The sequence below is a fragment of the Daphnia pulex genome, chromosome 3 (assembly GCF_021134715.1).
Source record: "Daphnia pulex isolate KAP4 chromosome 3, ASM2113471v1".
Lineage (NCBI taxonomy): Eukaryota > Metazoa > Arthropoda > Branchiopoda > Diplostraca > Daphniidae > Daphnia > Daphnia pulex.
In genome coordinates, this window is record NC_060019.1 from 10,786,718 (window position 1) to 10,802,022 (window position 15,305).

At 37.4% G+C, this 15,305-nt stretch overlaps 2 protein-coding genes and 2 long non-coding RNA genes across 23 annotated transcripts in view; 2 read left to right on the forward strand and 2 right to left on the reverse strand.

Moving 5' to 3' along the window:
* Window positions 1–15,305, reverse strand: part of LOC124191209 — a 101,081-nt gene that overhangs the window by 84,543 nt on the left and 1,233 nt on the right. For 2 of the 20 annotated variants that reach the window (XR_006873308.1, XR_006873324.1), the window contains 14 exons: window positions 14,918–15,299; window positions 14,340–14,520; window positions 13,510–14,282; window positions 13,233–13,319; window positions 12,499–13,168; window positions 12,282–12,395; window positions 11,942–11,996; window positions 11,741–11,864; window positions 11,422–11,679; window positions 10,576–10,740; window positions 10,392–10,503; window positions 10,128–10,315; window positions 9,681–9,796; window positions 9,469–9,611 (listed from right to left, as the gene is read on the reverse strand). This is a non-coding gene — a long non-coding RNA (uncharacterized LOC124191209). Of the gene's footprint in view, window positions 1–8,516; window positions 8,914–9,027; window positions 9,134–9,468; window positions 9,612–9,680; window positions 9,797–10,127; window positions 10,316–10,391; window positions 10,504–10,575; window positions 10,741–10,827; window positions 10,883–11,421; window positions 11,680–11,740; window positions 11,865–11,941; window positions 11,997–12,281; window positions 12,396–12,498; window positions 13,169–13,232; window positions 13,320–13,509; window positions 14,283–14,339; window positions 14,521–14,917; window positions 15,300–15,305 lie in introns of those variants that run through there. The other 18 variants (XR_006873325.1, XR_006873316.1, XR_006873301.1 and 15 more) reach the window with 17 other exon arrangements.
* On the forward strand, window positions 5–5,019 carry LOC124191164 (DNA damage-binding protein 1-like). Its single transcript, XM_046584200.1, has 19 exons — window positions 5–201; window positions 324–472; window positions 644–906; window positions 972–1,110; window positions 1,173–1,322; window positions 1,389–1,764; window positions 1,830–1,998; window positions 2,064–2,225; window positions 2,290–2,418; window positions 2,481–2,662; window positions 2,727–2,857; window positions 2,923–3,231; window positions 3,308–3,539; window positions 3,600–3,859; window positions 3,929–4,099; window positions 4,172–4,281; window positions 4,341–4,513; window positions 4,578–4,804; window positions 4,864–5,019. The coding sequence occupies exons 1-19, from the start codon at window positions 141–143 to the stop codon at window positions 4,945–4,947; spliced, it is 3,477 nt and encodes a 1,158-aa protein (XP_046440156.1). The 5' UTR covers window positions 5–140; the 3' UTR covers window positions 4,948–5,019.
* On the reverse strand, window positions 4,940–6,394 carry LOC124191194. The gene is made up of 5 exons (XM_046584249.1): window positions 6,173–6,394; window positions 5,682–6,114; window positions 5,441–5,623; window positions 5,152–5,372; window positions 4,940–5,096 (listed from the first exon to the last, which is right to left on the reverse strand). Exons 1-5 carry the CDS (start codon window positions 6,264–6,266, stop codon window positions 5,008–5,010), a joined length of 1,020 nt encoding a protein of 339 aa, XP_046440205.1. The 5' UTR covers window positions 6,267–6,394; the 3' UTR covers window positions 4,940–5,007.
* LOC124191213 lies at window positions 7,046–8,385 on the forward strand. The gene is made up of 5 exons (XR_006873332.1): window positions 7,046–7,190; window positions 7,283–7,376; window positions 7,440–7,561; window positions 7,739–7,898; window positions 7,967–8,385. It is a non-coding gene; the product is annotated as an uncharacterized LOC124191213 (long non-coding RNA).

A 15,305-nucleotide genomic window follows, 5' to 3' on the forward strand; every position in this document is an offset into this window, starting at 1 on the left:
GAATTCGATTAGAAAAAGGAGAAAACCAACGAGGACGGGCGAATTGAGTTGCTGTTTAGTCCTTTATCACTTTCAGAAGTCTTCAATAACATTCAAAATCGCAACTGACTCGTTGATTATATCGGATATTCAACTTAATTATGGCTCACAATTATGTGGTTACTGCCCATAAACAAACAGCAGTTACATCATGTGTTACTGGTTAGTAAATAAATTGTGTTGATAATGATCTAATGATGCCTGCTAACGTTTTTCCTACCGGTGGCGTGGCGGCTTGAATCGTATTTTTCGTTCCATCAACGCTCTTTTCATTTTCAATGCAGGGAATTTCACATCACCTAATGATCTTAACCTGATTGTGGCCAAAAATTACCGCCTTGAGATATATCTGGTGACACCAGAAGGTCTCAGGCCTCTGAAGGAAGTGGGCATTTACGGGAAAATAGCTGTGATGAAACTATACAAATCTGGGGTAAGAAATATTTTATTTTGAGAGGTTGTGCAAGTTGATAATTCTTAAGCATGTTCAAATGAAATAATTGAGGCTGCATCTGAATGCTAGTTGTATGACCTGGGCAGATGTCTTTGTGTTTCTTTAGAGAACATAATTGAATTTTCTTGATACAATGTGCCTTCTTTGCAGAATGACAAAAAGGACTCCCTGTTCATTTTAACTGCTCGGTACAATGCCATGATTTTGGAATGTTCTGGGGAAGGAGAGAACATGGAAATTATCACAAGAACACAAGGGAATGTAGCTGACAAAATTGGGAAACCTTCAGAAACAGGCATAATTGCTATTATAGATCCTGATTGCAGAGTCATTGGCCTTCGTTTGTATGATGGTTTGCTGAAGATCATTCCATTAGAAAAGGACAGCAGCGAAATTAAAGCCTACAACATCAGGTACTTACTAATATTTAGGGTTGCCAGTTTAACACAAAGTAATTTACTTATTTTGACTTTGACAGGATTGAGGAGCTCTGCATACAGGATATAGCTTTCTTATATGGATGTGCAAATCCCACTGTGGTCATTATCCATCAAGATGCTCATGGTAGACATGTTAAGACGCGTGAAATTTCCTTACGAGATAAAGAGTTTGCTAAGGTAAAATTCTTTACAACACCCATTCATACAGTTTTCACAGTTTTGCGTGTGCTTTTTTTTAGACTTCCTGGAAGCAAGACAACGTCGAAACCGAGGCAGCGATGCTGTTACCAGTTCCAGAACCCTATGGGGGAGCCTTGATTATTGGTCAGGAATCAATAACCTACCACAACGGACAAAATTACGTCACCATTGCCCCACCAATCATTAAAGTAAATACCTACTACTCATCAAAAGAAAACATATCATAGCTGACGTTTTAATTTCTTTACCAACAGCAAAGTACAGTCACCTGCTACGGCAAGGTTGATCCTAATGGATCACGATACTTACTGGGAGATTTAGCCGGTCACCTATTTATGCTAGTGTTGGAAAAAGAAGAAAAAATGGATGGAACAGTTACTGTCCGTGACATTAAAATCGAACTTTTAGGAGAAGTCTCGATTCCAGAGTGTTTGACTTACTTGGACAATGGTGTAGTTTTTATCGGCTCCCGGTTCGGAGATTCCCAGTTAGTCAAGTTGAACGTCACTCCTGATGATAACAATTCCTATGTTACGGTTATGGAAACGTTCACCAACTTGGCGCCTATCGTCGATATGACCATTGTCGATCTTGATCGACAGGGACAAGGACAACTTGTAACGTGTTCAGGTACCGGCTAGGAGAACAACCACCAACTTGGAGCGTGATGTAACTCATAAAAATCTTGTTTACAGGAGCTTACAAGGAAGGCTCATTGCGTATTATTCGTAACGGAATCGGTATACACGAGCAAGCCAGTATCGATCTACCTGGTATCAAGGGAATATGGGCCCTGAAAATGGGTTCATCCGGTAACCCTTCAGTAGATGATACAGTCGTCCTATCTTTTGTTGGACAGACAAGGTAAACATTATCTATTCTTGCTTCCTCCAAGGTTTTCTTACAATTTTTTTTTTCATCTGATGTAGAGTGCTGATGTTGAATGGAGAAGAAATGGAAGAAACAGAAATTCCTGGTCTTACCGCTGATCAGCAAACCTTTTTTTGCGGAAATGTCGGAAAAGATTCCGTTTTGCAAATCACGACCGGTAGTGTCAGACTTATATCCGTGAATACAAAACAAAAACTAAGGTATCAGTTGAAAATATTAGTTTTACATTTTTTAATCGCTCAATTTCTTCTATTTTATTTTTAGTGAGTGGACACCTCCGGATGGAAAAATGCTTAATGTTGTTGCATGCAATCATGGCCAGGTGCTTTGTGCTGCGGGACGAGAACTTTACTATTTGGAAATGGAAGATGACACTCAAGTTGTTTTGAAGACGTACGAATAATTATATTTGTTATGTTGGTTCGGTCCGTTCACATTTTTTTCATGTTGCACAGTCATGTAACTCTAGATTACGAAGTGGCTTGCCTCGATTTGACTCCCATTTCGATAGGCTCACAACAAAACACAACCGTCTCAAAAGCTGAAGTCTGTGCAGTTGGTCTGTGGACAGACATTTCTGCGAGACTTCTCAAATTACCAACCTTGGAAGAGTTTCACAAAGAGCCACTTGGAGGAGGTACGATTTACAGTAATTCGAACATGGCTGATCAATCCATTTTTCTCTCTATTTTTCCCTACAGAAATCATCCCCCGATCTATTTTAATGGCACTCTTTGAAGGTACACCCTACCTGCTTGTAGCATTGGGTGACGGATCCCTTTTCTATTTTAGTATGAATCCGGTCACCAAATTGCTTGGTGACCGTAAGAAGGTAAACAAATACTCTGAATTGCATTGCAAGAATTTTAATAAAGTTATTATTAACAAACTTTTCAGGTAACATTGGGAACTCAGCCGACTGTTCTTCGACCATTTCGATCCCAGTCCACTGTTAACGTTTTTGCGTGCTCAGACCGACCGACTGTTATCTATTCTTCTAATCATAAACTGGTGTTCAGCAATGTCAATCTGAAAGAGGTCGCGCACATGTGCCCGCTCAATTCGGAAGCTTATCCAGATAGTTTAGTCTTGGCAACTGATACGGCCGTTACGATCGGAACTATTGATGAAATTCAAAAACTTCACATCCGCACCGTGCCTCTTGGAGAATCACCGCGTCGAATCGCGTACCAGGAAAACACACAAGTCAGTAACAAAATTCATACTTTTCATTCAATGATGTTTTCTTATTAACTTATCAACTTCATTTGGATATTGCTAGACTTTCGGAGTGATTACATCTCGCGTAGACATAGTCGAATCTTCTGGGTTGACCCCTGCACGTCAGTCGGCTTCTACCCAAGCACAGTCTGTATCATCGTCCAGTTCACTGGGATCGGCGATCAAAGCTCCAGTGAGTACAAGAGATTCGTGTGGGAGTGGTGGGGGAGCCGAAATTGGCCAAGAGATTGAAGTATACAACCTGCTTATTGTCGATCAACACTCATTTGCCGGTATTTCTTTATTCTAATCAAAATCAAATAACGCGTTTAATACGGTGTTTTATTAAATAGTTCTGCACGCGCATCAATTCATGCAGAATGAATATGCTCTGAGCATCGTTTCTACTCGCTTGGGTGACGATGTTAATCCGTATTATGTAGTCGGAACGGCACTCGTAGTACCAGAAGAGTCGGAACCCAAACAAGGCAGGATTGTACTATTTCAGTGGGCCGATGGTAAATTGACAACTGTAGCTGAAAAAGAGGTGAAAGGTGCCTGCTATTCCTTGGTGGACTTCAATTCAAAAATTTTAGCCGCTATTAACAATGTTGTAAGTATTCTGAAAATGTTTGTTACTCAGAAGAAGCCATATGCTTAAAACTGTTTTCCAAAACCTAAGGTTCGGCTGTATGAGTGGACAGCTGAGAAAGAATTGCGACTTGAGTGCAGCAACTTCAATCACATTATTGCCTTATACCTCAAGCGCAAAGGTGACTTTATTTTGGTCGGTGATCTGATGAGGTCTATTACTCTGCTGCAGTATAAAACTATGGAAGGCAGCTTTGAGGAGGTAAAACGTTTCTGTTCTAACTGGGTTGTTGGGTTTTTTTTTCTAATAGTGTTTGACCTCATCAATTGGTAGATGGCACGAGATAGTAATCCGAATTGGATGTCCGCTGTCGAGATTCTGGATGATGACACGTTCCTTGGAGCTGAAAATTCTTTCAATCTCTTTGTTTGTCAAAAAGATAGGTTAGAACGTAACTTTGTTTCTTCTTTATGGAAGTTTTAATTGACGTTGTAATTTTTAGTGCGGCAACAACAGAAGAAGAACGACAACAGTTGACCGAGGTTGGCCGCTTTCATCTCGGTGACATGGTAAACGTTTTCCGTCACGGATCTTTGGTGATGGACCATGCTGCAGAAACGCTCACTACCCCTACACAAGGCTGCGTCTTATTTGGAACGGTCCATGGAGCCATAGGTAATCTTTTGTGGTTTTTATTATTTATTTTGAGCAAGGAAAATCATGCAGTCATTGTTTGCAGGTGTTGTGACACAACTACCGAGCGAATTTTATCACTTCTTGTCTGAGGTTCAGACACGTATGGCTCGAGTTATCAAACCTGTTGGAAAGATAGAACATAGTTTTTGGAGGAGTTTTGCCACAGAACGAAAAGTTGAACCGTGCGAAGGATTTATTGATGGGGATTTAATAGAATCTTTCTTGGATTTGTCCAGCGACAAAATGAAGGAGGTTGCCACTGGCCTACAGGTAAAGATAAAAATTCAACTAAATTTTAAGTTTTGTCTTACACAACTTCTTTTCCGTAGATGGATGATGGAAGCGGAATGAAAAGAGAAGCGACAGTAGAAGATATAATTAAACTGATAGAAGATCTAACACGAATTCATTGAAGTTATTCCAGTTATAACGATTGCAGTGTATTAAATGTGTGGGATAATGAAAGAATTTCATCAGTTTTCTAATTTATTTCCATTTAATTTCTTAGCTCGTTTCTTCTTGCCTTTTTTGACTGATACGAACGTGTTACGCATCACCAGCTCTATATATAAGAAGTTGTATACTAGGTCAAACAAACATATTATTATTAATGTTACCTCCAATATCAGTAGCAATACTAGATTGCATTTTTTCCAGTGACAATACTTCAACACTTGATGAATGTTCACTACTGTTTTTTCCAATCTGCGTTACGGTGGAGGTAGTCACAAGTTCCTTTAATTGCACAAGCTGTTCCCGTTCGTAATCGTCAATCTTAATTGATTGCCAAATTTCTGATTTGGTGGCAGTTTGTTTACTCTCTTGTTTTCTCTTCAACCTATATCATAGAAAAATATTATACAATATATATAGATTGTAAGTTGGAAAAGTCAACATTATTCTTACAGTGGATGAATGTCCTTGAGAGTTTCATCTGAGTTTAGCCAGTGTTCCAGACTAAGTGGTAGTATGTGGTCCTCTGGAAGGAAGGCTACAGTACTATCAGGTATTAATCCCTTAGTTTTGAAAATTTGGCTGATACCATGATACATTTTCATTAGCAAGTACATCATGTGAAGTGATAATGCCCTAGTGAAATGACAAAATGTAAATAGTGCAAATGAAAATTTTCACACAAGATTTTTACCAAATTCTGGCAGCAAATGACATGGAAATGGTAACTATATTCACGAAGTGCCCTATACTCATCTTTTGGACCATTATTGAACCATAATACTGGCAAAGACAAAGAATGTGTGCCAGCAATCTGACAGTTCCTTGCAGTCGCACTTGAATATATTCATACTTTGGTTTGGGTGCAACAAACATTACGTTAGCAAAGCAAACAGTATGCTGTTCTAAAAAACTTGTTAGATCTGATACCACATCAGCTTCTAAGAACTTATCCACAGTTTTATAAATTTGCTTCAGCACCTTGTAGCTTTTGTCATGATGAAAAACTGCAGCAATTTTGTATAAAAATTGCTTTAAGAGAACAATCTCTGAAGTCATCAACACAAAAGATTCTTTTAATTTTTGTGATTCCTCAGAAGAATTCTTTAGAAAGCTAAACATGATTCCTGGAATTCAACAAAAATAGTAACATCAACATGAGTAAACCAAATTAACAAATTTTACCTTGAAATTGAGTTGATAATGATAAGTCTACTTTATGAGCAGAAGTAGAAGGACAGGGCAGGCGTGACTGGTTCCACAATGGAATATTTTGCATTTTCAAATAATCTAATGTGCACTAATCTAGTTAAATAATATTTTCACGCAAAGTCCACGGTGATTTATCCACTAACCGAGTAACCAGTACGTTCGAAAAAAAAGTAAACAGCGTAGCAGACAACGACACCAAGTTTGGACGTTTGGCCAACAGGTGCTCCATTATTGCCTCAGTGTCTCAGTGAGTGATGAGTTTTGGCATACTTTTGATCATTTTCCGCTCAGTTTAGTTACGCTTACTTTGATTCTCGTTGCTATTACAAACAAACTTTTGGGTGATAACTGTCAGTTTCTGTTCCGACAACAAAGCTCACTTGTTAGATTTTTAATATTGTGTTTTTTTTTTCTACTTCCGGTTTTCTCTTTTCAGTCAGTAGTTCAGTAAATAGTCATCTGAAGTACAAACGAACTACATTTTCGTGATCCTCGTTCAATTTGTGGTAAAGTTCATGTTTTATTTTGTACGAAAGCGTACTTCCGGTTTCAAAAATTTTCCTGAACTATAGTTCAGGAAAATTCTCGATTTTGACCAAAATCTGGATTTCGCTTAAATTACACCTAATCGACCCCAAATTTTACGTAGATCACGAATATTTAGTTTATTTTGACGACAGCTCAATGGTTAAGGCGCTATCGCTTACTTCCGGTATACTTCCGGAAAATTTGCATAAAACTAGCAAGTGAGCTTTGTTCTCTGTAGAATTCTAAAGACTCCATGCTAATTTTAAGCAAAGAGAAATGGTTTTTTGATTACTTTTATGACTTGTGACTATCTAAGGCCAGTCCTTTAGATATTTAGTTTTGAACGTGTCAAATAGATGGCGTGAAAGAATGCTGTTTGTTGTGTCAGATACGGGCTTATGGCGGCTCGTTGCCAAAAGTTTAGCTACAGCTATTTTTTCGAAAATTACCAATGAATTCGCTGGTAAATTGACTAGATTTCGTGTGCAATTTGTTTGGCATTGTTCTTTACCGTTTATGTGTTTAATAACATCATCATTTATCATCCATTTCCAGGAGAAAATGTGAAAGGTGCATGAAGCCTGTACTGTCTTGTATTGTGTTAAAAATCCTGGTATCCTACTGAATATGTCATCCAAATGACAGAGTGGTAACAACCAATGCTAGCTTTAGTACAGTATTGCTGGAACATAGTCTTCTCATCTTTTATCAGGATTCATCACTATTATCGGCTGAATCATTCTATGGGACTTGCCAGATCACCAACCCCATCACGGACCAATCTCTCATTCTATCTTGTAGAGAACCTTGGATAACCGATTGGTGGTTTAGTGTGTAAGTTTACTTCTCATGTCACTGAACTTATTTTGTTGCTGTCTTATATGTATTTAAAGTATTGTTCTGCACTTATGTCTATCTAATGTTTAAGTTAAATTATTCTTCTAGATCATAGAAATCAAGCACATTGATGCCACAAATTATAGACAAGGTGATGTTATTTTTTATTTACAGGTTCTTGGGTTTCTAATGTTGCATGACAGACTTTATGAGAAGTCATGTCCATTGAACAAAAAGGACAATGACTATACAGTAACCCGTTGGCTGCTAGCCTGCTACCCTTGAATATCCCCTTTTACTTCATGAAAAAGTAAACAGGCCCTCTTGATTTGAGGTATTGCTTTCTGTCGCTAAAATTTTATTCAAAATAACTGTCCTAATAAATGTTCATTCTGCCTACAGGGTAACTCCTTCGCTACTTATCATGGACTTCATCCATTGTTGAAAACCAATGACAACCAGGAGGAAAAGAGTGTGCTGGTCGAATGGGGACTTGCAAGCTTAAGCCGGAAGCCTACTATATGATTAATCGTTCTCGTAATAACTGTTCCTCAACTCTTCGCTCTTTTTCCGGTTTCTCCTACCAATCCCTGTCTGCAGTCAATTAAGGCAGTCTCCCCCTGTCTTGATTGACTCCATGTGCGAGTTTTTAAAGCAATTTATCTCCCAAATAACACAAAAGAAGTTGGATAGGTTTGTTTTATTTGGGTATAAATTGTTTTATAACTTGTACTAATAATCAAATGCCTTGTACCGGACGCTCTGTTTATTAAATTTTTGATATTTTTGGGAAAAATTAATAAAATGCATTTAAGTTAATTAAATTAAATTTAATCAAATTATATTTAATTCGATAACAATTAATTTGTATTTAATAAAATTTTATTTTATTAATTTTATTCTGTAAATTGTTTTTTATTTGATTAAAATTTATGCAAATTTAGATTTCGAATTTGAACGAATAACTGTATATTTAACGAGTTTTATACATGATTTGATGAAACAGCAATTAAGTTTACAAAATTAAACAAGTAATTTCAGGTTTAGGTTTCTGATATGAAGTAAATAATTGAAAAATTGCTTTAAGACAACGAAGACAACCGCACAAAGAACTTTCACCAACATAAGTTGCAACATACCACATTGAAAACCTAAATATCAAATCTTTTGAATTATACACTACACAGATGAAAACAAATAAGACAAAATATTTTAGTAGACAACCAAGATTCCACTGGAAAACCAACTGTAGGATAACATCAGCATCAGCTACTTGGATTTCAGCAGATACAGCATAACAGCTTGAACAGAAACCAGACAGCAAAACCACTTTCCATTTCCACCAACTCCTGTGAGAAAAAAAAAACAGACATCATAGTTGGCAGTTGAATCAATCATGACTGATAACTATTTTTCAATAAAATTACACACTTAGAGTTACAAATAATAAACTCATAAATTACCATTTCTTGACGTTTTCTTGCATCTATACTCCTAGTCGCCCCTATGGATAACACCAGCTTCACGAAATGCATGCAGTAGATTGACCCTTTACATTGTCACCAAATCCTGTTAAGATAAAAGCAAAATCATTAACTTACATTTAAACTTACACCAGATGTAAAAACATAAGAAAGAAAGAAAGCAATCATGTCACAAAATTAAATTATAGATGAAGTGCGAGCAGCAGCAAATTCTCTGAGTTACAAGACAAGATTGCATAAAAAGTTATGAGGAAGGGAATTTGTGTTCTAGTTCAATCAAAAAGAAACTTCAAGTCGGCTCGGATTGATCAAGCAACAAGCAGGCAACTATCTTTTAACATAAACTCTCCTCCACTACATTATTTAGATCAGACTTCATGGAACTTCCCCAATTACAACCCATAATCACAATCAAACTACCTTTTCAAGATGTCTTTGTTGCTGTTACACTTCAAGCAACACTGCCCCTCTTCGGGATGACACCAGCAATGTAGACTACTTTGAGAAGCTTCAGTTAAACTTGACTTGAACTCTCTTTCACCAGCTGGCTGCAACAAAATCACCTGCATGACAGTAATGAAGTTCAGCCTTTGTCATGTCCTCAAGTAAACTCAGTTAAACTCATAAATTACCATTTCTAGAGGTTTTCTTGCATCTATGCTCCAAGTCTCCCTGCAACACTTATGGATAACACCATCTTCTCATGAAATGCATGCAGCAGATTGCCACTTAACACTGTCACCAAGTCCTGTTAGGATAAAAGCATAATCATTAACTAACATTTAAACTTAAACCAGATGTAAAAACAATGTAAGACAAGAAAGAAAACATTAAAGTCTCAAAAATAAATTATAGATGAAATGCCAGCAGAAGCAAATTCTTTGAGTAACAAGACAAGATTGCATTAAAAGATATTAGAAAGGTAATTTATGTTCTACTTCAATCAAAAAGAAACTTACAAGTCAGCTCAGATTGATCAAGTAGGTGACTATGTTTTCACAAAACTAAACACATTGCAATATTTTGATCACACTTCACGAAACTTCCCTAATTACAGCCCATAATCACAATCAAACTACCTTTTCAAGATGTCTTTGTTGCTGTTACATTTCAAGTAACACTACCCCTCTTCAGGATGACACCAGCAATGTAGACTACTTCCAGAAGCTTCAGCTAAACTTGACTTGCCCTCGCTTTCACCAGCTGTCTGCAACAAAATCACCTGCATGTCAGCAATGAAATTCAGCCTTTGCCATATCCTCAATCTCTTCAGCAGAAATAATATGTGACAAAGCTTTATAAACAAAGGTACTACTGGAATTAGCTAACAAGTACTTAATTACCTTAACAGATTCCCTCCTTTCAAAAAGTTTGTCTTGCAACATAGTAGACCCTCACAAAGACCGTCTTCATCGCACAGCAGCGACCACACTGTGGAGAAAAGGAAATCACCTGCTTTAACAAATAGATTGAAATAGATTAGCAAATGGGCTTTTCAAACACTCCATACTCTCACGATTCACTTACTTGCTTTAAATTGGTTCACTATCGGTTCAGCTTAGACGAATGGCGAGAAAATAACTCATCTTTTGACGAAATATGCAACATACAGCAAGAGACGACATTTTGGGAAGGCAGGTCGCATGATAAATTGAATGGCGAAATATAAATTGAAGGAACTGCCAATGTTACCTATAATTTCACATAGCACAGAATTTCATTGGTTAATGGTCAAGTATAAATTAGAATAGTAATTTGTCAAGTAAGAAAGTAACTCACTGACTGAGGTGAACGTTATCCAACAACATCTCAAGAGAAAGACAAGCAAGCCATGCTTTGAAATATAAAATAAATTTCTTTCAAAGTTTCATGCAACCAAAAAAATTATCTAGCTCATTCCTTGGACTTATCATTCTCAACATTTACCCATCACCCCAAAGGAAAACATAAGCTTTACAATGTCAAAAACAGAAAATTCAAAAATAATTTGAAAAAAGGTTTAGTTTCAATCACGTGAAACCACAACTTTAGATTTCAATAAGAATTACACCAAAGGTAAATAAAGGAATTTACTCTCTAGTCTTCAGTCATTGACACTGAAAGCACGCTTTTAAGGATTATACTAAACATTATTACTCTTTATCAAGTACTTCTGGTTTCTGCACACTAGACAATAGTCAAGCTCAGATGAGATCAGATGATTTGGCCAAGTGGTATTTTCCTTTGGACAAGAATAGCTACTTCACAATTGAAATTATTCCCAGGTGAAGCATGAGAAGATTAATACAACAGCAATCTATCATCTTTCTTAAGAGTTTGGACACATCTAAGACAAACTAGCTCTAATCTTCAAGAAAACATTACTGTACATACCTCATGTCCAAAGAAGTTAAAGACCGGTTTTTTGAATGTAGATTCACCAACACCAGAGACAATAGCAGCTTATTCTGAGTCGAGCACTCCTTTCACCATCTTCGCATTGAGCAGCAAACACCATCATTCAACAGCTCGAATTAATCTACCTTTCAAAAGTTAGGGAAAAAGATTGTTTAAGCTTTGGAATTCAGTAGATAACAATTATTATGAACAAAATAGTGGACAGTAAGCTGCATGGCCCTTGCACATTTCCTCCTGAAGTGGAAGAGAAACATTTAAACTATCCAACACAAACAGAATAGAAAAAAAAAATTACTTCAAAGTAAAAGTACTTCTCCATGCAACAAAACATCTCAACATGCAGTGAAAGTCTTCAGAAATTGTAGAGCACTCCACAACAACACATGGAGTTGACAAGTATATATTGTAAGCTTTCAGACCTGTAAATTCACCACACAAAACAAAAATATTGAAGAATTCAAGCAGTTAATATGGCTCAACAAGTTGGGAAAAATACCCCACAGTAGCAAGCATATCCCTTCTCCAACACCAACTCGGCAAGATATGAGGCACTGTCAAAACAATATCTCAATGAAGATATAATTCCAACAAAAATCTTTACAATGTTAACAGAAAATTCAAAAATTATTTGAAAAAAAAAGGTATAGATTCAATCACGTAAAACCACATCATAGAATTTAAAGAAGAATTACACCACAATTAAACAAATGAATTTACTCTCTTGTCTAGTGTAGTTGAAGTAAAATGAAAATGGATAAAAATGTGGTGAAATATCCCATACATATATATTGAATTAAGACTTGTCTTAAATTGGAAAACATAAAAAAAATAGTTACCATTGTATTCAAGTTTCTACTTTCTAGAACGAGACGACATTTCTGCATACGGACAGCAACGACAGCACTTTCAGGATCAGGACACATGGTCAGACGTCTACACTGGGAGTGGGACTAAAATTGTAGACAAAATAACCTTCAGATTCACAGACGACTAGAGAATACATCTAATTCACATACACAATAGCATCCACAGGTGACAATAAAAATGAAATACCTTTGATCTTCACGATGCAAAACTTTTAAGTTTGCTGACATGCTAAAACGCAGACGTGCGGCGTCCCAGTTCTACAGTCTGCACCTGAATGCCTTGACATGACTCACTGACTGCAACACCAAACCCCTCTGGTGGACGAATTTTAACCCCACCTTTTGACAAAAATTCTAACCCCACCCCAACCCATGCCCCAACCTTTTGACCAAAATTCTAACCCTGCCTTTTAAGAAAAATCAACAACTTGTAATCGTAATATTGATAAAACGTAGAAAATATTTACCACCTTCGTTCCATTGGCTATTACTTCAAAACGTCGCCATAAGGAAATTCCAATCCCGAAAAATGCACCAACCTTGAGAAAAATATTCTAACCCAACCTTTTGAAGAAAAAAAACAAACCTAACAAACTTCAAAAACCACTGGTTATCATAGATAGAAGAGCAAAAAGTTGATTAAATGTAGAAAAAAACTAACCACCTTCATCCTACTACTTCAAAACGTCGCCATAAGGATAATCAGATCACTTACATATGAGTTTGTCACATGCTCACTTCTGCAGATTTGCGATATTGGACGATTTGGTTCAGTGAAAAGACAAGTGAACTTCTACATGAATAAACCACCGATCAGTTATCCTAGATTCTCCAGAAGATGGAATGAGAGATGAATCCTTATAAAGGATGAAAATAACAAGTTTCAGCAATTACTTTAATAAATCTAATTTTGGTTGTTACCTGTATTATTTTGATGGCACCTTCAGTAGAGTAGAATGATTTTGAACTGAGTGGACAGTAGGCTGCACAACTCTAAAATTTTTCCTTCTGAAAGTAAAAGAAACATAAAGATTATCAAACATTTACACAGAATTTTAGAAAAAAAAATGCATGTGACGAAACATCCCAACATGCAATTAACCTGGTATCATGTAAGAAATAGAGAAACAAAAGAGAACTTGGGAAAATGTTCACCAAACTATCATTCAATTCAATAAACTAAAAAACACTTTGATACCTTAGAACTAACATGGGTAACATAGCAGAACTCCATCGGAAATCGGTAGAAGAGTTGGAGATGTTTCCGTTATTCTTCCAGCGCGAACAAAACTTTACCGGCCGTCAGTTGCATTTTCTGATTTGGGTTGATAGTTCATCTTTGTGATCTGAATAATTCTTATTCCATATGCTCGGACTCGGATGATCTATTTGTGATTTATAGCTTGCCATCTTCAACACAACTGAGAAAAGGAAATCGTATTCGATCACTCGTTTCCAATATCTGCGTACCTCCTGGGAATGGAACGCCGTTTTCTCCACCGCCTTCTTTCTCCAACAAATAATTGTGCTGTCCGTGAACTGTTGATGCTGTAGGCTTGACTAATTTAGAAGGGGTCAACTTCCTGCGGTTGTTTGGTGTCAGCTCAAAATATCATCTTCTCTTCTGTGTCGATAGTCGGCGCTGAAGGTTGGTCGATATCTATTTCTCTTATCTTGTCGCGATTCTCTTATCTTGTCGCGATTATTTCCGTCGTATACGGCACCATTCGATTTGGGACGGCAAGTTGGTGAAGACGGACCTCCAACCAGGATACCAACAGAAATATGACTATCGATTCTGGTAGCGTTGATCGCATTTAACCTAGAGCAACTCCAAAAGAGAACTAGTGTTGGATTGGCCATAACGACTGAAGCCTGGATACTGTTATCTAGCGCACGACGAATTGTTAGTTAACTCCAGTCTATCCAGTAGAAGTGCTGCACCACCGGGTCGAACTCAATACCTCGAACCTTGAAACAATAAAGATGAGCGTTACAAGAAAAATTCGTATTTCAAACAACAGATACCACAGGCAAGGTAGAAACACGATGTCAATGCCTTCTCTTCATTTCTTCTTCCTGTGTCGCTCCGTTTTCACATCGAAAATATCGATTAGAGGTAAGTCACAAGCAGGTCGGGAGTGGTCCGGCGCAATTCCCTATTGGAAAAAAGGACTTCGTTATCCGTTTTAAGAGAATTGGGGGCAGACTGAAAAACACAAAATAAAAAATTTAATAACACCCTGAGCCATATCCGTTGTACGTTTAGGGACAACTTCCAAATAGAGTTCTAACCGGATGTGCGATCATGGCTTAATGGTTATGACACACTTTCAAACCCCTCCACATATTCGTTGATGCCCCAAATGTCTATGTTATGTCCCTCAATATTACCTATATCTGTCTGTGCAAAATAACTCTGCTCCTCCTTCTACTAAGCAAAAGAACTCTCAATAACACATCTACTAACACATGCATTGCAGTATTTAAAGGGAAATTACTTAAGACAATTTTAGGAAAGCCAGATAAATCATCGTAAGACGTTTCACGAAGAGTATTGCGGAAAATTGAGAGGGGAAAAGTCACAGGAAATACGAAAGTGTCACCTTTAGCTGTCGGCTCTTTCCCGGAGTACTAACGCCTGCGAGATATCAACGATGAATGAAACGTTTTAAGTCCTTTTCCCACTTGTCTAGTGGCGGAAGTAGTGCGGTGACATGGGCAGCAATTGTTGGAGTCGACGCAACTGGCCAAACAAATAATTATCAAACAAACAGAAAGGGCGAATAATAAGCTCGTGATCCGAAGATAATTCGGCAGCAGCTGATGAACTGGAGATCATTTGAAGAACACTGTTGCCGTTCCCGGCTGTCGCTCATGCTTCACAATTACTGTCAAGGGAATCACATTGAAGATGACTAAATTTGATCAATCAGCTGACGAGGAAAGACAGCTTGTTCCCAGTTGGAGTTGTTCGCAGTCGAGACACTGGGT